Source organism: Populus trichocarpa, chromosome 18 (assembly GCF_000002775.5).
Source record: "Populus trichocarpa isolate Nisqually-1 chromosome 18, P.trichocarpa_v4.1, whole genome shotgun sequence".
In the NCBI taxonomy this organism is placed as follows: Eukaryota; Viridiplantae; Streptophyta; class Magnoliopsida; order Malpighiales; family Salicaceae; genus Populus; species Populus trichocarpa.
This window is the reverse complement of record NC_037302.2, coordinates 1,834,130-1,857,946: the sequence shown is the minus strand read 5'-3', so window position 1 is coordinate 1,857,946 and position 23,817 is coordinate 1,834,130. Positions and strand designations below refer to the sequence as shown.

At 34.2% G+C, this 23,817-nt stretch overlaps 3 protein-coding genes across 4 annotated transcripts; 1 reads left to right on the top strand and 2 right to left on the bottom strand.

Annotated features, from left to right (window-relative positions):
- Window positions 1–1,470: 1,470 nt before the first annotated feature.
- On the bottom strand, window positions 1,471–4,677 carry LOC7458380 (probable glycosyltransferase At5g11130). The gene is made up of 4 exons (XM_002324837.4): window positions 4,330–4,677; window positions 4,076–4,245; window positions 2,687–3,041; window positions 1,471–2,309 (listed from the first exon to the last, which is right to left on the bottom strand). The coding sequence occupies exons 1-4, from the start codon at window positions 4,531–4,533 to the stop codon at window positions 1,644–1,646; spliced, it is 1,395 nt and encodes a 464-aa protein (XP_002324873.4). The 5' UTR covers window positions 4,534–4,677; the 3' UTR covers window positions 1,471–1,643.
- A 1,566-nt stretch (window positions 4,678–6,243) lies between these two features.
- On the bottom strand, window positions 6,244–12,961 carry LOC7458381 (probable sucrose-phosphate synthase 1). The gene is made up of 13 exons (XM_024590744.2): window positions 12,538–12,961; window positions 12,348–12,437; window positions 11,059–11,300; window positions 10,810–10,873; window positions 9,972–10,670; window positions 9,706–9,822; window positions 9,437–9,568; window positions 9,112–9,288; window positions 8,876–8,929; window positions 8,729–8,791; window positions 7,669–8,610; window positions 7,400–7,527; window positions 6,244–6,971 (listed from the first exon to the last, which is right to left on the bottom strand). Exons 1-13 carry the CDS (start codon window positions 12,718–12,720, stop codon window positions 6,698–6,700), a joined length of 3,165 nt encoding a protein of 1,054 aa, XP_024446512.2. The 5' UTR covers window positions 12,721–12,961; the 3' UTR covers window positions 6,244–6,697.
- A 3,222-nt stretch (window positions 12,962–16,183) lies between these two features.
- LOC7458382 (synaptotagmin-4) lies at window positions 16,184–21,877 on the top strand. 2 transcript variants are annotated; one of them, XM_052449019.1, is made up of 13 exons: window positions 16,184–16,529; window positions 16,628–16,736; window positions 16,889–16,935; window positions 17,048–17,168; window positions 17,385–17,512; window positions 18,286–18,387; window positions 18,679–18,753; window positions 19,071–19,150; window positions 19,774–19,924; window positions 20,000–20,230; window positions 20,528–20,818; window positions 21,051–21,164; window positions 21,363–21,877. In XM_052449019.1, the coding sequence occupies exons 1-13, from the start codon at window positions 16,425–16,427 to the stop codon at window positions 21,507–21,509; spliced, it is 1,701 nt and encodes a 566-aa protein (XP_052304979.1). In that variant the 5' UTR covers window positions 16,184–16,424; the 3' UTR covers window positions 21,510–21,877. The 2 variants fall into 2 exon arrangements, with proteins under 2 accessions (XP_052304979.1, XP_052304980.1); XM_052449020.1 differs by lacking the exon at window positions 18,679–18,753.
- Window positions 21,878–23,817: the final 1,940 nt, after the last annotated feature.

The window sequence follows — 23,817 nt, the reverse complement described above, 5'->3', positions numbered from 1 at the left end:
ACCTCAGCTACAATAGAAAAAAAGAAAAAGAGGCTAGAATTTTGTTTCAGCATCAATTTTGGTCCCTAAAGTTCTAATTATATTTAATCAATAAAATTGATTTTGATTTTTCAAAATCAAAATTGAATGCTGAAACATTTTTCAACATTGCAAGAAATTTTTACGAAATTAATTAAAATAAATTATAAAACTTAATTTTAAATAAACTACATGGGGAAGGATCGCATTAAACAAAAAGAAAAACCTTAAAAACAAATAAATGAACTAGGAAAACATTGAGCGAATCCACGTTACATTCCTTCAAGGACTGTTGTGAAAAACTTTTATTTTTTTAATTTAATTTTTAATATATAGAGAGGTTTTGGACCTGGGCTTAATCTGGCCTTGTGCTTTTTTTTTTTTAGGGTTCCTTTTGCACTAATTTAACCTGCTGTGCGGTGGCTTTCTAAATGGTTGGGCTTTGGCTCTTATAAAGAAATTCATTTCATGATGAAAAAGATTTATGTAATAATTATTTATCATGACTTGGGTGGAGGTGAGTGTTAAAATAATTAAAATTAAATATAAAAAAAATTAGAATTTTAAATAATTTGTATATTATGAGTGTTTAGTTTTAATTTAAATACAAATAAAATATATATAGATTAAATTGAAAGTATTATTTTACCTTTAATAAATAAAACAATATAAATATTATTTAATAGTAAGTTTTTTCTTGTGGGAGTATATAGTCTGATTCTTGTATCAATCAATTGCTAATATAAAAAATGGGGAGATGTATTTATTATATTTTCTTTAATTAATTCAAAATATACATGTAGTTATTTATACCAAACTAATGAGAGTTAAACCCTTTGGCTAGATTCTTGTTTTATATTTCTCCAAAATCTCATCGGAAAAAGATGCTTCGAAGATGAAAAGTGAGTCGGTAAAAGAAGCCTCCCTAATAAAATCTCGCTGGGAAAGAGTCTACGGCGACAAAATGTCATCAGGAAACATATAATTCAAGGCTGGCACCGGAGATGAACTTGCTCTTTCACAACGAATTCTCGTCGATAAAGTAATTATCTTTACCGAACAAAAAGTCAAGAAAATCCTCGACGACGGCCACCAGCTTTGTCGGGAAAAGACAAACTTTGCTTGATAAATTATCATCGGGAAAAAGCTTTACCGGATCACAAAATTAAGGTGAGACTTTTTCGGACGAAAACTTTCGTAATTCATAGGGTATAATTCATAACTCATATTGAAGCTTAGCTTATACAAAACGAGATTAATGGTAATATGAAAGAGATTAAGGCTGTGCAATTTGATCCCATGTGAAGGCACTGAAAAGAAAAAAGTTCTCGTGCATTTCCTCCCACAGAACTTTCTTTTGATGGGTAATTACACAATATTGTGAATCAAAGAGAATAAAAATTAATCATAGGAAAATCTACAGAACAGTAAACCATGCATGGCCCCAAAGAATTACTGAATAATTAGAGAATTAATAAATAAGGGCGTTAATTATGCATATATAGTAATTAATTTGGCTAGGTATACAAGAGTACGAGCCATGGCATTGTAGTTTCTACATTATACAATAGCATTATATATATATTTGTGTGTGTATGAAGCTATAATCTAAATCATGAAATTTCTTATCTTGGCAGCCTGATATTAAGCCTCCGGAGCCACACAGAATGCATCACCATATGCACCACATCGAAGGGCTTAGCTGGTCGATGGAGCTTGAAATGTTGCTGCACTTGAAGAACCCTCTTTTGCTTCTCCAAATACTCCTCCACAGGAATGCTTTGTAAAATTGTCTTGATTTCTGGGATCCCTGAAACCGGGATATGAACAGAAAACTTGATCCAGTCAAGAACATCACTAAAAGGTAGAACATAATAGTCTGAAATGATCACTGGAACACAGCCTGAATAGATTGCCTCGACTACCCTAGGGCTTGCAACTTCCCATCCACTAGGGCACAGGCAATACCTGCTCTTACTCATTTGCTCGGTGTAATTTAGGGTTTCAGGGAGGTATTTGTAAACTTGAATGTCATTGTCCTTTTCTTTCCAATGTTTGAATAATATCTTTCTTACACTCCCATGGCTACCCCCGGCAAAGAAGGCAAGGATCGAACGATTGTTATCACAAGGCTGGAGGATGTGTTCTGGTTCTAACTTTCCACGCGGGAGCTTAAATTCAGGCAAGGAGACATCCCTCGCCGGTTTGAACCCTTCGGAGGAATTGGCATTGCATAGAACTCTAATGAAGTTCCTGTACAGATCAGGGTTGGCAGCCGAAACATCTGGTGCCTGATACATCAAATGAAAGAGATCAGATAAGAAGTTAAATTTGTCAGCATAATTCTTCTTCTCCCCACTCTTTTTAAAGTAGATAGATCCTTGCAGCCAGTGAGGGGTTACCATTAACAGTTAGTGTGCATAGCTATTAGGGCATGGATTAAATTGAAACACTGCTACAAAACATTTTTTAAGCTCAAAATCTCCCTAACATTAATTTTTTAGCATAATTAAAATATATAATTTTCGTATATTTCTTCCTAACAAAATCCATATTAAAGCTCTTAAACTTCACTAACCCAGATACCAAGTTATTCTAAATGTTGGGTTTTAACTAATTATCGCAAAACTCTCAAAAATTAAGAGTACTTAAGAAAAAACAGGGATACCCAATCGTGACAGGAAATCATAAAATGGTCAGCTCCACTGCTTCTATTCCAGTACGGATACTTGCTGGAAATGAGGCCAATGTAGTCCTCAGCAATGTCCTGGATTTGCTTACGAGAGTAGGTGACATAAGGTCTATAGATGAAATGAAGGATACTGGCGATGCTAACTGGGATGAAAAATGCAAGTGCCTCGTCAGGATTTTTAGCTGAAAATGGGCTCTTGCCACTGTCCAGTTCGTCAATGATTTGCCCCTCGATGGAGTAAATATCATTCATCGGGCCTCTGTGAAAAAGTGGTTGCTCTCCTTCCCTGTATGTCCATACTCTAAATCTCTTCTCCATCTCAATGTGGCTCCTAAATAAATATAAAAGAATAATATATAATTACTATACGAGGGACATGAAACTACCTATACAATCCAAAATATAATAAAAGAATTTGAAGATTTAACAGAAATTCTCAATAACTAATTAGAAAAGAAAATATAAACTAAAAACTTTATTGATAGAAGAAAAGAAATATTAAAAACAAAAACTCATAACAAGATTGAGATTAAATCGTAATATATTACTCTTGTACTAAAATAATCATGGCCATTTTTTTTATATTCTTTCTCTCTAATTTTATAATTTTTTATTTTGATTAACTTTTTTTAATTAATCACAATTAAGAGATTTCTAACTATGTAGTTACATAATAATACCTCAAGAAGGTTAATTATATTACTTTACCCAATTAATTAATGTCAACTAAATCTGCTTCAATTATCTCCTTATTAATTTCTGCTTTTCTTAAATGCTAAAATGGGGGACCGTCTCAAAGTTCAATCCACAAGGCTACAAAAGATTATGATATATTATATAGGGGAAGTGAGAGCTTCTCTAAGTTCATAAATATTACTTATGGAGCAGAAGTTTTCAAACTCCTCGCGAAATACCAAAAAGTTAAGTATGGTCGCTGCACAAAAGTACACATTGCAGTCTGTGAAGATCAGTGCTTGCCTGGAATGTGCAAACACTATGATCTAGGGTTACACTGACAAACCACAACATTCACCATGTCATGCTAGCTGTTACACTCCATCTAGGCCTTAATATGGTAATCTTACTGAATCAAAGCCGTATAATTTTGAAAGTGGAAATTATTTACGATGATCCCCTAATTAATTCTTATGATCTCAGTTCAACACGACCTGTTAATCCTAATTTCCATGGAGTTTAGGCAAGTAAGTAATGCCAACCAAATCCATTATTATCGATCACTAACCAAAATTACATGTGCTAATACGCAACTTAAAGGACTTGGCATTACTAGCTAGTATATATAATTTCAACTTTCAAACGAAAAATGAGTCTGAATTGTAAATCATGGCGATAGATGAACTTAACTGATGAAAGGCGTAAGGGTTTATGTAGATGGATCCTCTAGGGACAAAGCTCTCTTTCTTATAAGATGTGTAATTACGCATTCGAGTCGCCTTTCTTATTGCTGCTCTTGCTCTTGCCAGCCCTTCTTCCATTGTTTCAATCCGGCTCTTCTTGTGCAGCTCCTTTTGCACCTGTTTGATAAACTTTCTGTCAGCAAACAATGGAAACAGAAGTCCCATTTTACTCTATAACCTTTATAGTGTTAAAGGGCTTACGCTGTTGCTACAATTAGTTGTATTGTAGAAGTGATCATCTTTAACTACACTAGGAATAGGGGAAATCATTTCTGAAGTATTTGAGAGATTATTCGATAGAGAAGCAGAAGTTTTGGTGGAGAAACTGTTGAATGAATAGCAAAGGAGAACGAGAAGGATTAAAGGGCATAGTATGCAAGGGGTGGAATAAACGAGATCAGCCATGGCAGAGAGAGGTAGTAATGTTAGTGCATCTCATTAGGGTTTTGCAAAAACTATGGAGGAGAGAAAAAAAGCGAAGATGTAGGGCATTTTCTCGAGATCATGAAGAATTTGAACTGGATAGAGATCTTTTGAGCCTGATCTATATTCACGTACGACAATGTAGCTAGTTGCGTCGGATAGGCTTTTAGAGTTGGCTGTGTTTAGCTCTTCTTTTCTCCAGGAGTGGATTAATAGTATGATTAGCCCCTTAATTACTCTTCAATTTTTTTTTTTAATATGGCCCGGCCCCTCTACTTTTTTTTGTATTTAATTTGTCTCTTAATCTAGGAAAATTCTTATATAATTAATTATCACTCGAGGATTTGGATTGGCTTATTATTATTATTATTATTATTATTATTATTATTATTATACAAAAAGGACTTAAAGATATATATAATATTCATGGAATCAAATATATATCATAAGAGTAGAAACAGATCAAAGTAATGTTAACTAGCTAGCTAGGGTTGAAAACCAATACATCAAGTACATGCACTGCCTTGGCTACATTTAGTTGCAAATATCATAAATCGGGTCTTTATGGGGGAGCTAGCTAGTGGTCATGGAGTGTGCTTATTAAGGTCCAAGATTATGCTATAGCTAGTTTTTTATGACTTTTTTGCTCATGAATGGTAAGTGCTGAGTGAAAAATAATTCTCTCTCTCTCTCTCTTAACGAGAATTTTATTTTCTTGTCAATGGAATAAAATAAAAAAGGAGAACCCAGTGGTCCATGCCGTGGAAATTAGAAAGTAATCTCAATTCAAGAATATATTGTTATTAAATCCGTCTTGATTTTGCAGGTAAACATTAATACTTGGTCGATTAGAAATCTAGTTTAGATTAGTTTATTATCAGAAAATTAATAAATACAAATAAAAATATTAACAAAATGTTTTTATCAATAAATTACAGTGAATTTTATCGACGGAAATATTTTCTCGGTATATATTGATAGAATTACAGTAAAAAAAAAGAATTAAAACAAAGTAAAAAAGAACGATGACGTGTTATTTATACTAATGAAATTACTAAAAATATTAATACTATCAGTAAAATCTATCTTTAAACTCATTGGTAAACTATTTATTTCTCCTTGCTATTGTTCATCATATCAATTACCAACGAAAAATTCCGTTTGTAAATACAAAAAATCTGGTAGTGATTTAAAAAAAAAATAAAACATGAAATAGATAACATAATCAAACCCGGATCAATCTATATCATGAATAAAATATATTTTGTTATTTTTAAAATATTTTTTTTTAAATTAATATCATTTTAACCTTAAAAAATCTTATAACAACCCGCCCAAATCCAAGTTTAAAAAACTTTGCACCGAGAAAGCATGGCCATTGATTGTGTGAAATTTCATGCTTCCAACCAACGCTCATCTAAACTTTTCTCTTATTATTTTAATTATACCTATTACATAATTAACTATAAACCTAATTTACTTCTAAATAGAATCAACCAAATTAATTTACTCTCCTTTGTTTTTTCTTTGGAGATTTTAATGGATTATAAATTAAAAAAGAGCAAACACCTCGCATTTTTTTCACGAATTCAATATTTTTATTTCCTTAAAATATTTTTAGATGATTCTAATATATTAATATTAAAAATAAAAAAATATTATTTAGATATATTTTTATTTTCGATCAAAAACACCAGAACACATAATTTGTGATGTATCTATATTTTAAACTCAAGCAAGCATCGATTTTCCAATATTACACGCCGTGGTGTGGCTGAGAAACCAATGAGAATTAAACAAAACAACTGGAGAGAATAACTCTCTCTATATACAAACCACATAGAATAGCACAAAACTCTAGTTGTGGGGGTGGCATAGGGTGAGCCAAAAAGAGCAAGGTTAGGAGGATGCCAAAGCTAGCGAAGAGAACAGTGAAGTGCAATGAGGCTGCAGACCACAACTGTTTCTCAGAATTAAGGAAAACAAAAATTGAAGTAGGGGGTTCACACACTTGGGCCGAAGCTATAGGCAATTAATTTCGATGAAATGAAGCTTCAAAGGGAGGAGGGTGGCTGGGGGAGATTACGGAGAGAAAGCCACCGGAGGAAAAGCCTCTATCTCGGCAGATCGAAGAAAGACAATTCTTCTAACCCTTAAGAATCCCTAGTTTCTCCAAAGATTCCTTTATATCCTCGGCGTTGCATCCCCCGGCTTGGACAAAGTTGGGATTGTCAAACGGCGCAACATCTTCCAGAGGATAGCTTCTATTAGCATGGAGCTTGAGAGAACTGCTGCCAACTCCCTTCAGCACAACAGTCTTATGGAGCCCACCAAGTAACCCTTCATAATCCGTGTCTCCACATTCTCCTGTGAAGATCACAATATTTGACAAGTCCGTGGCCCATCGAACATATAGGTACCTGAAGAACAATCAAGATCTTATATGGTAATTTGCCCTATGGGTTGCAAGAAGTTCGGAAGTTTACCCCGAGCTTCATTTTACTACCAGATTTGGCTTAGCATAGGTTAAAAATCTCGATCACAAGCTCGTGGAATAAAAAGGAATTATCAGGCATCATTGTAACTCAGAGATAAGTGAGCATTATTATTTCTAGACATATTCATTTCACCAATTCAACTGCAGCTCTGGCAACCAAAAGAGTTGACAGAAATAAATAGCTTTCTTTCAACAAGAAGAAAAATTCTATTGATGATATAATATATGTAATCAACCTGGCAATTTCTAAACTGAGTAGTTCAGATTAGAGGACCTCTAGGAACAAGTTTCTGAAATGGTCATAATGTATAATTGGATAAAATATATATATAAATAAAATAGAAGGCATACCTCAGCGCCTGGGATCTAGAAGCCAGCACAGGGATCACATTTATTTTGGCACCTTGTTGACAATAAATTACATGGCATCGAAGAGCCTGAATTCTCATCAATTTCCGAAGTTCCTTAACAGGGGGGATCTGTAAAGACAGAGTACGTTCTAAGTAACAGTTGACGACGAGTACAAACACACAAAAAAGCAAAGCAGAACTTGAATGCGGAGTCAAATCATAATCAGGGACATTAGGCAAAGGAGTTCTCGGATTTCAAAACATAATTACCAATGATAAGTCTTTCACTTTCAATGCAAAGCAATATGAAGACGACCTGGGTTCATCTTCCTCAACAATCTTTCCTTGTCCATTTTTATCATTAACAGAAATAGCCCAACGAACCAAAGTCTTCCTCAAACCTTCTCCGCCCCAACGGTATTCAATCTGTGAATGATAGTCCAAGTCCAGTACAAATGGAAGTCCAGAATCATCAGAGCTTGAAGATGGATAATAGAGATTGCTACCACTGTTACAAATAAATGCATCAAAATCCAATGGGTTCAAGCCCCCTGAATTCAGAAGAGAATTTATCTCAGATATGGTCATGGCTGTTGATAAAATGAATCCTATCAACCCAGCAGAATTTTCATTTGCCACTTCAACAACCATCTTGAGGATTTCAAGAAAATCTGAAGTCGTATCGCAATCAACAGCAATGACAAAAATGTGCTTCCTCCTCCTCAGAGATGGAAATTTACTACTGCTAGTATTGTTATCTGCTCTCTCTTTAGCTCCATCCTTCTGCAAGCCTCCTCCGGCACCTTTTGATACTGTCAAAACAGCGTTTTCTAACTTGTACTTTCCATCAACAGCATTGTCCTCATTATCTAAAGAATTATCAAGATTGCCACTTCCATTTTTTTCCCCGTCCAATGATAGCTTCAAGTTTAAAGATAAATCCTGTATGTCTCTCAAAGAATCGCCAGGTGAATCTGATTCTGAATTTTGAAATCCTTCTTCAATTTTCTGCCACTGAGGCTGCCTGGGTTTGCAACTGACTATCCGAGCTAGGTATGCTTTACAATGCTCTGGCCATGAGAAAAGGTGGATATTTTTCAGTCCGTTCTGTCTACATCTTGCCCACAGCTGCTTATCGGAAACAAGCTTGAGAAGAGCATCAGCAATGGACTGTTGGTCGTGAGGATCAACTAGCAGTCCATTGTCAAGCACCTGTAATCAATTTGTTGTCAGTATCCATAAGCTAGCAGGAATCTTCAAACTCACAGCAGTTCTGATGAATAGCCAAGAAAATCATCCTAAGATTGGAAAGATTCAACTATGTACACACCCGATGAATGTCCACAGGACCACCATTTTTTGTGGCAACAATAGGCAAACCATAAGCTGCTGCCTGTTCAGCAAGGAGACACGTTAAATTTTCAAGAACTAATGTATTCTAAAATGAAGATAGCAGGTGATAAATAAAGAGAAACACCTCTATCAAAGTAAGTCCAAATGGCTCAATGAAAGCTGGATTAATGAACACACCCTGAAAGGGAAAAAGAATAGCCAGGATAAGAAGTCGAGAAACGGATCAGAACTTCCTTGACAGACTGAAATCAACCATATTGTTAAATGCAAACTTCGGTGTCATTTCAACACAATTCCATTTGATGAAATGTGACATCCTATTGCAAGATCAATTTGGTAAAATTTGATTTATAATTATACCTTTGTTTTGGCTGCAAGACGGTAAATGTCAGGAACATCAGATTGCTTATGGTGTTTAGGGTAAGCCACTTGACCATATAGATCATATTTATCAACAAGCTTGATAACGGAAAGAAGATAAGAGGCATTTGCGCCTGACATTTCATCAATATCATCACGGTTTCCCATTATTAATGTCTGCAAAAACAGAAACCAACAAAAGATTATTTACAACTTGCATATAAAACAAATTTTGATGAGAAAGAAGAGAATCAAGAACCATTTCAACAGAGTCCAGTTATTGAAAATGCATGCACTAGACATAGAAGTTCAAAGACTAGCGTACTAGGTTGGCAAGCTCCCTTAGCGGGCGGCATTCTCCAAATGCTTTGACTAAAGTAGTAATATTCTTTTTTGGGTCTGGCCTTGCAAGAGCTAGTATCATAGGCTTCCGGGGATTGGAAAAGAAACGCATTATCTGGTGATTTGAAACTGCAGTCAGTATCAAGTTTAAAATCCCTACTAGAATGAATACAAGGAATAATCAATCAGTGACATGTAAAATCATTCAACTGTCAAAAACCAAAGCAAATATGAGAAAAGAATAACTATCACCTCTGACCAAATTGGTGGATCAGGAGACGCAGGATGATCTTTGTTTTTTTCTTCTTCTCCATCAGAATCTCCATCGTGTGGAGTGATATGATGAAACTCCATTCCAGGAGGAATCACCTGGACATCATTGACATATTAAGATATGGATTAGTTTTGCTACAAAATACCGTTAGCATAAAGATATCACAACAACCAACTTCGATTTGAGGCTAATGGGAGCCTCACAGGTTTAATGAAGGAATTAACAACAACATGTTGATGCTTACAACAGTTCGAGGCATGAACCTGCCATGACAGCTCACTCCTCGTTTGACCCTTGCTCTAAGTTTGCGCTCTAGTACTGGATCAAAGCCATCATACAGGCGCCATTGCTCTTCTATCTCCTGTTTAGTGCTAGTTATAATAATCTCCGAGGCATCAAGAGTTAACTCTTCAGCCTCTATCCGCCGCATTATTTTGTACGTTGCATTTACTTCTTCCCTCGACTGCCGTCCCTGTTTCATAAGTTGTTCAAGCTTGTCTCGTCCAAGTGAGTGTCCAGTAAAAACCATAGGAACATTTAGAGCTCCAGAGAGAAGAGCAGCAGAGTCACCAGCATCAGCATAATGTCCATGAATTGCAACAGGCCAGACTGGATTTCCACCACCAATTTGCTCTCCCAAAACATTAGACATCTGCATAATATGACCTAGTGCACCATCTACAAATTCTGGAATGTAAGGCCAAAGGAGTTCCTTTCTTATGTACTTGTCCTTCGGGCCAAATGGTATTCGAATAATGTAAGCACCGCTACTCTCACCGAGCTCCCCTGTTGAATTCTCAGAGCTTATTAGATTCAGCATCTCTGTTGGCTCACCATAACTCCAATCCACATCTGGAGCCGATACTTGTCTTGTCAGCAAATCAACCCGATAAACCCCTGGCATTGTCCCCAGGGCCCTCGCAAGCTCTACTACATACTTGACCTGTATAAAACGGTAAATTCAAGACCTCCCCATAAGTGAAGTGGTGCTTCATGATTGAAATGATGGTCTAGAATAAGTACTTTCCACATAACAATAAGAATTTGAACAGAGATGCAAAAAGGAAAGGGCAAGGAGTTACCTGGCCACCTGTATCTGAATCACGACCAAGCTCCATGTTTTCACCGCGTATCAAGCCATGAAGACTGCAAAACCGCTTGTTAGAAATAATTTTATGAACCATTATGAATTTCAAGCAAGTTGTAAATTCTATATATTCAATTATTGAGATCAACTTTTAGTTCACAGGTATAAACAAAGTCAATATGAATAATAAGCATGCAAATAACCCATTATAATGTCAGGTCAATGATAAAAATTTTGGCCATGCCTTATGAGCACAATGTAAAGTTTCTTTTCTTTGTGCTGGTTAGCCCAATTCTCCATCACATCAACAGAACTTATTCTAGGCATTCTTCCTCTAACACTCCCACCATGTGCTGAAAGGTCACCAGGGACATCTCCTTTCTCTCCTTCTGACAGATCTTCCGACATATCAGCAGTTGCCTCTTTGCGACCTCTTTCACGTTCAAGGTGGCGTTTCGCTATCCTTTGAGCTTCCTCGCCCTCAAGCTAATAAAAAAAGTCCAAGTAAAATGTAAAGAAAAGGGAAAATATAAAGTCCAAATATAACTAAACATTCTTGCCCCCATAGCATGATTTGAACCTTAGTAATACAAAATTCAAACAATTAACTGCGAACCAGTTACATGTCAATCGAACATGAGTTCAAGCTCACCACACAATCCCATGCATAGCTACGATTTTTTCTTAATACTTTTTTAGCGTGTGTTTAAAATTGTAATAATTTTTATAATTATAGTTTTGTAAAAGCATGTTTAAAAAAACTATAAATTATAATGTTTTTTAATTAAGGTTTAGATGCAAAACTATATGGTGTGTATGATTTACTAAATACCTTCATACTATAATATTTCCAAACAAACTCTTGGATACTCTGATCAATTTAGTAAAAATTTTAACCTTGTTTGACATTATAATTTAACCGTGTTTTTGAAATTTTTATTAGATTTAATTTTTTTGTATTTTTTAAATTATTTTAATGTTTTATATTAAAAATATATAAAAAAATTATTTTAATATATTTACAAATAAAAAAAATTAAAAAATAATTTGGTCATTTGTCACAGTAGTAACTCTACAAATCTCAACTCGTGCATATTTAAGTAGGATCCACAACCAAAACATGATTGACACACGTGCTGGACCGGGTTTGATTTGTTTTTTTAAAGAATATTTGAGAACACGTTGCAAATTATATTTTCTAAAAATTTTAAAAAAAAATATTAAAAATTAATTTTTTTATATGTTTTGCATTATTTTAATATGTTGATTTTAAAAATAATTTTTAAAAATTAAAAAAAATATTATTTTGATGTATTTAACTTTAAAAAACAATCACAATCACACTTCTAAATTTTTTGATATATTTCACTTTTAAAAAACAATTACAATCACACTCCTAAACAATCTTGTATACTCCATCAATTAAATTACTCAATGATAATAATTATCATAAACAAATCAAATAGCATAAACTAATCATTAAACACTTTTTTCTAACTAAAATTATATTTATATATATATATATATAAAAACCTGTTTCTTCTTGCGAGCCAAATTCCAAATCCTCCAGCACATATTTTCCAATCTAGTATTTCTCTCTTGCGTACTCCTCATCGCCGCAGCCTATCAAAAACAATTCACATTCAAAATTACAAAAATAACATTGAATTCACCCATGAAATGAAATAAAAGACACGGTGTCGTGTCGCCTCGATCGTCTTACACGAAGCCAGGAACGATGGAGATCAGTCTCATCGAAGCCAGTAATAACTTCCTCAACAAAATACCGAGTAGGACTAAAACGACCTCGCTCCCTAAGCAACAAAGACGATTTTGCATCGACGATTCCTGGATCAACGTCCAGTATCGCTTCTAAGTAACTATTTATCCAGTCATTTCCCGCCATTTCCGCACAAACCGAAGAAGAAGAAGAAGGTGATTCTTATTTTTCTTGAGAGATCAAAAGGAAACGGTTATCATCACTTTTGTGTGTGTTCTGTGGAGAGAGGAAGGAAGTAATATGGTGGTGCGATTTTTATAGTGTTTGATTTTTATTTTTATTTAAAAAAAAAGGAATAATTAATGGAGTAAAGAGAATTTCTTAATTTTGATAAAAGCTTTTTTCAGATTTGAGAGAGAGAGAGACCCGGGCGTGAGGCTATGAGGTGGCGTTGTTTGAGGAAGTTGGCGAGGTCTCTGGAAAAAGGTCGTGTCGGTTTGGAACTTGTTCGATTTTAAGCTTTATGAATTAGGTACCACAAAGTTCGTCCTCTTGATATGATGGGTATTTTACATCACTCCTCGAAGTATATTCTCTTGCAATTTTACCATTTAAAGATCCATGTTCCAACAATTGTGTTGTGTTATGAAGGGTATGTTTGTCTTGGAAAAAAAATATTTTTAAGAGAAATGAGTTATTTTTTATTATTTGGATGTATAAATAAAAATATTTTCCTGTAAAATAAATTATTTTTTATTTATGGTTTTTAAATTATAGTAGTAATACAACAAAAGTTATAATATTTGTTATAAAGATAATAATGATGGTGATGGTTATGGTAATAATATCTATGATTATAATAATATTAGTCATAATGGTGGTTGTTACTGGATAATGATGGCATCAATATTAATAAAATAATTATTATTTAAATAAAATAATTGATGGTGGACTGTGTTAAATAATAAAAAAAAAAAAATAAAGAAAAGAGATAAGGGTTTCATTGACGCTGTATAATATAATGTAACAAATTACTTAAAAAAAATAACTTAACTTAAATATAAAGATTATTTAAGAGACTATATATAAACTAAAAAAAAATTAAAAGATTATTCTATCTTTAATAAATAATAATAAAATAACTCCATTTTTCTTAACAGAGCAAACATACATGATGGAAATAAGATGGTATCGGTGCTCTTGATCACGCTTTAGTTGGACCATATTTTTAGGCATCAAGTTAATTATGAACATAGCAAGAAAAAGCATAGTTTTTAGATCCAGTCGATGATTGGTCTAGTTTAAGGTTTGAGTTCCGAGTTTAGATAGGGTCACCAGGTCGTTCGAGTCAATTTATTTAAAAAAATCAAAATAATATTATTTTAGTAAAAAAAATAAAAGTCAACAGGTTGCAACCGAGTTTTTGACCGGGTCAACTAGGTTACCGGGTTAACCAAGTCATACTGGGTTTTTTTTCTCCTGTTTTTTTAACCCGACCCGGTTCTAACCACAAGTTAGCCGAGTCTCGGGTCGACCTGTCAGGCCGGTCGGGTTTTAAACCCATGTGACATGTAAAAGGAATGTCTCTAATGCATAGATTTGCATGCCAGAAAGTAGAGAACAAAGAACAAATTGTGCACAACGTGTACTGTCTAGAGTGCTTGATTGATTTATTTTCAACTTTTATTCGTACTTAGCATGAATATATATTTATTATGACTGATCTCATCTAGCTAAGCTAATCAACCTATCTTTTCTCTTTATCTTAGAGTCAATTAACCTATCAAAATTCACCAAATGCCTTGATTCTTTGAAGATGGTTATTAATCTAATCCAGCAGATTCCCAGATGGAAAGATGCTAAGCAAAAGCAAGCCATGCAAAATGTTCTGTACTTCATTAATTACAAAATGAAATTCTCTATTATATGTTCGGTAATCAAAACAAAACTCTGTATATCATTTCAAAAAATTATTTTAATTTTAAATTTTAAATTATTAATTAGATAAAATTTTAAAATATAATTTATATTATTCCCAAATATTTAGTATATTTAATTTATTCAACAACAACAATAATCTCGAGTAGTTAGTTCTTATTAATTGGCTCGTTTGAAATTATCAATTGAAGACTCAAATAATGAATCAGTCACGAAAATCTTTCCTCGTAAGTTCCCGAGTCTGAGGTGGTGGAATCCATTTAACCTATTTCGGGAGATAATTTTAGCTTGATGCACACAAAATGCATGATCCCTAATTCCATTTGATTGTTAGAGAAGGAAGGAAGAAAAAAAGATTAAGGTAGCTAAGATAGTGGGCTTGTACATATCATTTTTGTAAGATTAAGGTTATATTTATTTTTATGTTTTTTTAAAAAATTATTTTTATTTTTTACTTTAAATTATTATTTTTTAATATTTTTAAATCATTTTGATGCGCTGATGTCAAAAATAATTTTTAAAAAATAAAAATATATTATTTTAATATATTTCCGAATGAAAAGCAATTTGAAAAATAACTACAACCACATTTCCAATAAGAATCTTAAAACAGCTAAAATTCTCTCTTTATTATTTTTTTTTTGGTTTGAAGAATTTGTTTGCGAGATCAATCTATGATTTGAGGGTTTTATTTATCATTTGTTTGTGTTTATGTCAATTATTTAAAATTATCCAATTAATAACTTGTTAATAACATTTTGTGTTTATAAAAATGACTTAATTAAAATTAATAGTTATTATTATCTAATTAATCAATTAATTAATTAATAGGGTATGACATGAACAAACAATATTTTACATCCAATGTAAAAATCATTCATCTTGTGTGGAAATTATACCCATTATCAACAAAGTTCAGAAGTAGCAAAAGAATATTTTTGCTGTTTTGATTTTGGAAAGGAGGGTTGTATGGTATATTTGACAAATTAATTTTAATATTAATATATCAAAGCGATTTAAAAATATTTTAAAAAATTATTTTAAAAAAAATTATTTTTTAAAAAAAAAACAATGCGGAATTAAAATGCCAAATAACTCCTCGAAAACAGAAGAATTGTCGTCATCCCCCAGGCTCATTCCTTAATCGCGTGACAGAACAACCCCCAAGTGTCATGGACTACCACAATGTTCTCCATGTTGTCGTGGGTGTCCATGCACGCTTTTTTTTCTAAAAGGAAGACGAGATCTGATACGGCCACGTACGTGGCGTGCAGATGACTACCAGTGTCTCGCTCACTGTGCATACGTGGCTGGAAGACAGGTATTATAGTTGGCTGAAAAGTTAAGAATTAGATGCTGACCAAAAGAATCAGTTCCCACATGAACTCATTTTCTATTAAAATATACCACCTGAGTTTTTTTTATAATTAGATACTTTATTGTTTAATTATTGTTTTGAATTAGAAACGACAAAAACTTGGGAAAAGAGAGAGAGAGAGGGGTTTTCTTTATGTTTTTATTTTTATTTTAAAATAATAAAAAATTATTCTAAAACTATATCATAATATATTTATTTTTATTTTTTCATCTTTATTTTTTCAATTAAATATGTTTATATTTTTCTTTTTTTATTTTAATTAGACCAATTTTGCAAAATCCTCTCTCTATATATAAATATAAAGAAGAAACATAAAGAAGAGGAACAAATTACTTTATTCTTTACAGAAGGGAAACTTAAACCAAAAGATTACTAATCAATCAATGCCAAATTAACTAAGACAACACAACTATCTAGTTTTTCTTCATCTTCACACGTCCCCTACGTTCCCATCGCAAAAAACCAACATTCTTTGATCAAACACCAACAACATGGCTTGAAAATCCACGCTGAAGCTAAAAAAGAAAGAAAAAAGAAACCTGAAACTGATACAAGAGACAGAAACACTGAAACAATGTCTTTCTTTATTGGTATGATTATAGGAATCTCTGTTGGGATTGGTCTCATCGTAGCATTTGCTAAGTACGAGAATATCAGATCCATGCGTCGTTCTCAATTGGTAAATCCCATCTGATTCCTTGGTTTCGTTAATGATTCATGGTGGATTGGTTTTTTTTTATGTTTTTCATGTTTGCGTTAATGTTTGTGTTTTTTTAGGCTAAGACAGTGGCAGCATTTGCAAGAATGACAGTCCAGGATTCAAGAAAAATTCTTCCTGATGAGTTTTATCCACCCTGGGTTGTCTTTTCACAGAGGCAGAAGTTAAGTTACTGTACATGATATGAACAGTAATCCAACCATTGGATTTATGAGTTTCATCACTAGGATCCGCATGTTTTTTTTTTTTTTTTTAATGGGATTGATTTAGAGATTTTTTATCATGATTCTGATATTGGTTTGTTCATGAATTGCAGTTAACTTGGCTTAATGCTCAACTTGACAAGATTTGGCCTTATGTTGACGAGGTAATAAGTTTGATTAATTTCCCTTTTTCATGGTGGATTTCTTGCTACACTTTGGGTAATAAGTAATATTGAGCTGCGAGTTTCTGTGGTTTCTGGTTATATAATGGCATAGGCAGCATCAGACCTGATAAGAAGCAATGTTGAACCAATTCTTGAACAATATACGCCAGCTATATTTTCATCTATGAAGTTTTCCAAGTTGACCCTTGGTACTGTGGCTCCACAATTTACAGGTTAGTTTGATTGATTACAAAATCGGTTCAAGTCCTTGGTGATTTTTCTTTTTCCAAAATGTTGGCAATCATGGGATCAATAATGACAGAGAATTTATGGTTAGAAATCGAGAAAGAATCCTTCTTTCCCCCTTTTGTTAGTCATTTGAGTAATTGAGTTCCTGGGCATGCAAAGGAACAGAGTGATGATATGTGCGAGTTGTGGATGTCTTATAGGAGTTTGCATTATTGAAGAGGAAAGTGGAGACAAGGGTATCACCATGGAATTGGAGATGCAGTGGGATGGCAATCCAAATATTGTACTTGATATCAATACAAGAGTTGGTGTGGCACTACCCATCCAGGTAATCTTCGACTTGGTGCTTGGTTTTCGTAGAGTATTCTACCGACCTCGTAATGTACCTCGTAATGTACATGTCTTTGATATTGGTATCAGAATCTTGTTAATTAAGCAGTCACGAGTTCGAACCTCACCATTTTCATTCTATTTGATAGAAATTAAGCATAAGATAATGTGAACATATACAAGTTTCAAGTCCAAAAAGCTTTCACTTGGGAGAGGTGTTAGAGAATAATATAAAATCATATCTTGAGACCTTGTCTAAAAGCTTAAACTATTGGGTTAAGTCATTATTTTACAATATATGTGTGGTAAAGTTTCACCGACATTGATTTAAGAATCATGCTTTTCCTTAATTGAAGTTAACTAAAGCATTGATTTCTAGTATCTTAAGATATAAATAGAATAAAACTTTCTAAGTGCAGACTGCAGACAGATTCTTTCTTTTGATAAAGAAGACTGATACTAATTTCAGCTCCCTTTTCTTTTCTTTCTTTCTTTTTCGGCTTTGATACAGCAATCAAGCCCCTTTGTCACGTTGTTTCTGCTGAGATATAGTGATTTTACTATGTTAAACATTCTTTTGTAATTCTGGGGAATTTATTCCTAGTTTGAGAGCTGGTATCTGCCAAGAAAGCTCATCTGTTTCACCCTTTATGTCATGTTTGTTGTCTAATTAACTCACACGATATATACAAAATCTGTCTAAGTTAGTGCACATTTAGTGGAAGATCTTCATTATTATTTATATATCTTTTCCTGTTTAACTTCATCTAGGTGAAAAATATTGGATTCACTGGGGTTTTCAGGTTAATCTTCAAGCCACTAGCCGAAGACTTTCCTGGTTTTGGAGCTGTTTCTTATTCCTTGAGAGAAAAGGTGAGTTTTATCTTGTTACTTTTTAACCATCTTAAAATTGTCACAATCAACATTCTGGAAGGGAAAAAGAAATATTCTGAAGGCAATGCGGATTACATACATGAACTTTTTTCATGCACGTGTACAAACTTAAATGCTTATTTATGAAATCTCATTCTGAAAGTAGATGAAGTATAATGTAGTAACAAACATTTATGTATAAATATGTAGAAAACCATATCCAAATATGCTCTGGATAACGTGAACATGGAATTCTTTGAATTCAATATATAAATTTTATTATGACTGCAGAAAAAGCTGGATTTTACGCTTAAAGTTGTTGGTGGTCAGATATCAGCAATCCCAGGCCTTTCTGATGCTATTGAGGTTTGAACAAATTTTATTTCCGGGTTCTTTCCTTCATCTCTCACGTACTTGCATGCATTTCTCAAGGATTGTCTTGTGGCTTTAAGACCACATTACTTGATCAAAATTGATGTCACACCTTATGGAGGGTGATTAATCCTGATTAGATCACAAATTTTTCGACCCGGAATTTCTCATCTCGTACAAAGTATTGTAGGTGATTAAACATTAATTTGAAATACTCTTCCAGAACTGTACTTTTCATTATTTATTTGGTTCCTAGGACTATGGCTGTGAATGATCATAGGTCTAACGAAACTGCTGTATTTTATGTTCAGGAAACCATAAAGGATGCTATTGAAGATTCTATAACATGGCCAGTTCGGAAAATTGTATCAATATTACCTGGGGATTATAGGTGCGCTAATTCTATCTAGAATTCTAGATTATCATCTTTATTGTGATCCTTTTGCAAAATTTCAATTCCCATAATGCCTGCCAGTTATTTAGTTATGATCGGGGTACAGTTTGCCAAAATCTTCAGACCTGTAATCCATATTGAGATAGGTAGGCTTGAGTTTCACTCGCTTCCAGAGTTTCGTGCACAGGCTAGACCAACTCCTTATCCTTTATTGTTCTATCCATGTCTGATTATGGGACTTTTGTTTTGGTTTAGTCTAAATTCATGTTGATCGGAAATAGATATGTTGGTTAGAGGCTTGACTGAGAATGAGATATAAGAGCATCTTAGGCTCATCTCAACCCAGCCTGACTTCGATCCCTATCTCATGATCACAATAGTGCTTATTCTGTATCGCCACAGTGTACTAATCCATTATTTATTCCAGAAGTTCACTGATAATTTTAAATTTGTATTTCTGATATAAAATGCTTCCTTCTGCGATTGAACACACCGTCTCTCTATGTATCGAGCCCCTTCAAAGTTACAATTCCTGAATGCATCCAGCTGATTCACACTAAGAAGTAACATTTTGGATTTCTGATGACACTGCAATTATTAATGTTTACTTCATGTTTTAGTGACCTGGAGTTGAAGCCCGTTGGTACTTTAGACGTGAAGCTTGTGCAGGGCAAGGACTTGACAAATAAAGACATTGTCGGAAAATCTGATCCTTTTGCTGTCTTATTTATACGTCCACTACGTAGCAGGATGAAAACCAGCAAAACAATTGTAAGACAGCTTCCCATATTTCACCACTTAGGTTTTCTTTGTTTAGATCAGCCATAACTCTTACGATAATTTCAGAGCAACCAATTGAATCCCATATGGAATGAACACTTTGAGTTCGTAGTTGAAGATGCATCAACTCAACACTTGACTGTAAGAGTCTTCGATGATGAAGGAGTTCAGGCTGCTGAACTCATTGGTTGTGCTCTAGTGGCACTAAAGGATCTTGAGCCTGGTAAAGTGAAGGATGTATGGTTGAAACTAGTCAAAGATTTAGAGATCCAGAGAGATAACAAGAACAGGGGTCAGGTAAGAATCTAGTATGCCAATTGAAATCTCCCATCCTCGTCATTGGTTTCAAGTATGTTAGAATGATATATCGATATCGAGTGCGTAGGAGATCATACTACGACTAAACTATTGTGTAATTTCTTACGAATTCAGAAGGGGATTAGAAACGAGTTTTTTCAATTGAGTTGAAAACCTAATATGATGATATTTCCCACAGTCAGTTTTTTCCCTGCTTTTGTTACAGATTTTTCTTTGTTCAAAAGCAATGTATGAACTTGCAGTTGTTAATGAGTGCCATCTTCTTTTTTTCATCAGGTGCACTTGGAGCTTTTGTACTGTCCGTATGGCACAGAGAGCAGTTTCAAAAATCCTTTTAACCCTGATTTTCAAATGACCACTTTAGAAAAGGCCATTAGGAGTGGCACTGATGGAACAGGTGATCCTAATTCTGGAAGAACATCTCCAAAGAAAAATGTCATCGTGAGAGGAGTACTATCAGTTACTGTTATAGCTGCAGAAAACTTGCCGGCAACTGACTTGAATGGAAAGGCCGACCCCTATGTTGTCCTTATAATGAAGAAATCTGAGAAAAAAGCCAAGACTAGAGTGAGTTCGAGGTTTCTGATTAACATGATCACCGTTCCTTTTTTATTTTTTCCTTTGTTTCTTATCATTCACTCATTTTATCACTTGTTCAAAGAATCTGGCACATCGAAAGTGCAATTTTGGCTAGCTAGATCTCTATTGATTATAACAAAGAAGAGTCTTCTAAAGTTCTATTTTGCAGGCAAGACCATGCTTATACGTTCCATAACCTCATCCACTTATGCTTTCACAGGTCCTAACTAAGAACCTAAATCCAGTTTGGAATCAAACATTTGAATTTGTTGTGGAGGATGCAATACACGATATGTTAATTGCAGAAGTCTGGGACCATGACACTTTTGGCAAGGTAATGTTTCCACACCAAGTGCATTATATTGCTCATTGTCATATAATTGTCTTGCTGAGCTTTTGTTTATGTAGGTATTTAGGCATTGTTTTGTGTACGGGCACGCACTTTTTTTTTCAAAGTTTTGCAAGGAATCTGCATTATTCTTGCAAGATTGTTAATAGTCTTTAATTTCGACGAACTGTATGAATCTTTCAGGATAAAATGGGAAGATGCATAATGACACTCACCAGGGTTCTATTAGAAGGAGAATTTCAAGACAGCTTTCCACTAGACGGTGCTAAATCAGGAAAGCTGCTTCTGCATCTCCAGTGGACACCGCAGCTAAAGTTTCGTGATTCTTGATCTACAACTAAAAGGGTATCTTTTCAAGCTTTTCCATGCAGATATTCTTGCCTGTTTTTCTCCTTGCATGCAAGTGCTAGAAGCCAATGCTACGATTTTCCTCGATGCTGTGTTTTAAAGGATATTAAAGATTAATGTAAAGGAAAGAAGAGGAAGAGGATGAGGAAAGTCCAGCTATTCTTTTCTTCATGGCTTTCTTCATGTCTAACCATTTTTACCCTTTTTTTCCCTTTATTGGATTACATTCTGTGATATGTTTAAATTCAGAATACATGTATGTGTATATATGCAATGGAGGCTGATGATATTTGCAGATAAGTTTTGGTCATTCTTGGTAACAATCTTTAAGAGATGGATTAAATGCTCCACATCCTCCTTGTTCTTTCTCATTTCTTCATTTGCTTCAACTTTAATCGACTCTGATTCAATAGTGAAGTGTACAAGCTTCTGCTTCAATTCATCATGCTCTGTCAGTATTCAATATTACAGGTTAATTAGTTTATGAATGCTGAAGACTGTTTCAAATGAAATTGCTTTGATATCCTCTTCTATAAGGGTAATATCTGATGAGAGCAACTCTATATCTTAAAAAAAAAAAATAAGCTTTTCCGATTTTGTCAAATGCTAGAGGGACTCAAAATTCAAAACATAATCTGATTTGAGAAGAAGGAAGCTTAAGCATAATATTTTATGGACAAGAAAACAATTGAACCAAGGTATTAAACCAAGGGTACTAGTTATGTCATTCATACGTTTATAAATAAATAAATCTAATATACTCCTTGAACCATTGAAATTTGATCTCACTGAAATCTCTGCCGTTTTCCAGCTGGAATTTGTGGATAGCACCAGAATTTAACAGATATCCCTTGTCTAGACCTGAACTAGAAGCACAACTAGCAAGATTTAACATGGAAGAACACTTTTGAGAATATCGCAACTCAATGTAAGATGGTGAAGCCAGTGGTTTTTGAGCAAGAGAGCTTGCATTTGCAAATGTATTCTGATTACTCATGGAAACAGGTACAATATTGAACGGTTGCAATGGAGGCGAATTTCTCCACCGTGGAAGCAGACCTGCAAGAAGTAGCGTTTGAAGGAGAGGGCGTGCTTCCATTAGAGCCTGCAACAGCTTTCCCTTTTGAGGCAGGACTTTTCCTTTTACAAAATTTTCAATTACAGCATCAGCCGGATGGATCTTGGCCACTGCTGGAGGCACTAAACCTGCTGATATAGAGCCTTTATACTCTTGAACAAAGGTGTTGCTCACAAGCCCCATATGACTTGAGTCTGCCAAGTTATTGTTAGAGAAATCTGGTGAAGTAATTGTATCAAAGAAGGGATCCACAGGAGAGGAGCCATGTGATTGGTGATTATGTGTTTCAGATAAACTGTTAGATTCAGTAATGCTCGAGTTTCCTATCACAGAAACTACAAGGGGGTTTTCGGATTGTTCTTGAGGATGAATAGGCAGGGATGCAGCCATAAGTTCAGAAAGTACAAGATTGTTGAGTACTTTTTGCAGTTGACTTTTGGCCTCGTCTCTTTCTTGGGAAGCAACCTTTAGCATATTGGTTAAATGCTCCACATCCTCCTTGTGCTTTCTCATTTCTTCTTTTGCTTCAACTTTCAGTGACTCTAATTCAATGGTGGCATGCACAAGCTTCTGCTTCAATTCATCAAATGCTCTGTCAATATTCAGTACAGATTAATTAGTTTGAGAAAGGGATAATAACATGTTATTACATCCTTAATATCATGCAGTATTTTCATGATTATAGGGTAACAGAACGAAAATAGAAGCCTTGGTTTCATGGAGACACGAGAATGAACACCAATACCTTTGCATCAATATATGGGACATGTGGACAGAAATTCCAAGTAAATTCAGGAAACAGATTAATCCAAGTTAATAAAAAAAATTACATAAAATTAAATTGAATTTTAATCGGGATTCACCTAAATCGAACCGAACCAAGTCAAATCAAATTTACTCCGAGTTAACTTTTTTTACACCCAACCCGTAAAAGAAAAGCTAACTAAATCCTTAGCTAGTTCAGATTTAATAACAATAGTGACATAACTTGAGATGAAATACGAAAATTACATCAAACACACGAGACACAATTCTGTGCTCAGTAGCGAAGCCACAGGCTGGAACTTCTAAAAGTATTTGCTAGCTAACGAAATAGTCCCTAATATTGTAAAGTATTTGAATGAGACAGGGGAGAGAGAAAAATTGGATGTGTTTCACGTTGTAGGAATTATAATTATGAGTACTCTAGAATTTCTCCATGTAATTACAATG

Bases quoted from the DNA above. Each gene is read 5' to 3' on its own strand.
- LOC7458382 (XM_052449019.1), top strand. From the start codon at position 16,425: ATGTCTTTCTTTATTGGTATGATTATAGGAATCTCTGTTGGGATTGGT. The intron at 16,737-16,888 runs GTTACTGTACAT...AATTGCAGTTAA, and splicing joins TTCACAGAGGCAGAAGTTAA to CTTGGCTTAATGCTCAACTT. The intron at 20,819-21,050 runs GTGAGTTCGAGG...ATGCTTTCACAG, and splicing joins AGAAAAAAGCCAAGACTAGA to GTCCTAACTAAGAACCTAAA.
- LOC7458381 (XM_024590744.2), bottom strand. From the start codon at position 12,720: ATGGCGGGAAATGACTGGATAAATAGTTACTTAGAAGCGATACTGGAC. The intron at 10,874-11,058 runs GCATGGCCAAAA...GCGGTTTTGCAG, and splicing joins CTTTACATTGTGCTCATAAG to TCTTCATGGCTTGATACGCG. The intron at 8,930-9,111 runs GTATAATTATAA...TTTCCCTTTCAG, and splicing joins GTCTTGCAGCCAAAACAAAG to GGTGTGTTCATTAATCCAGC.
- LOC7458380 (XM_002324837.4), bottom strand. From the start codon at position 4,533: ATGGCTGATCTCGTTTATTCCACCCCTTGCATACTATGCCCTTTAATC. The intron at 3,042-4,075 runs GTTAAGTTCATC...ATATTTATTTAG, and splicing joins AACCCTTACGCCTTTCATCA to GAGCCACATTGAGATGGAGA. The intron at 2,310-2,686 runs GTATCCCTGTTT...TTGATGTATCAG, and splicing joins TGATTTCCTGTCACGATTGG to GCACCAGATGTTTCGGCTGC.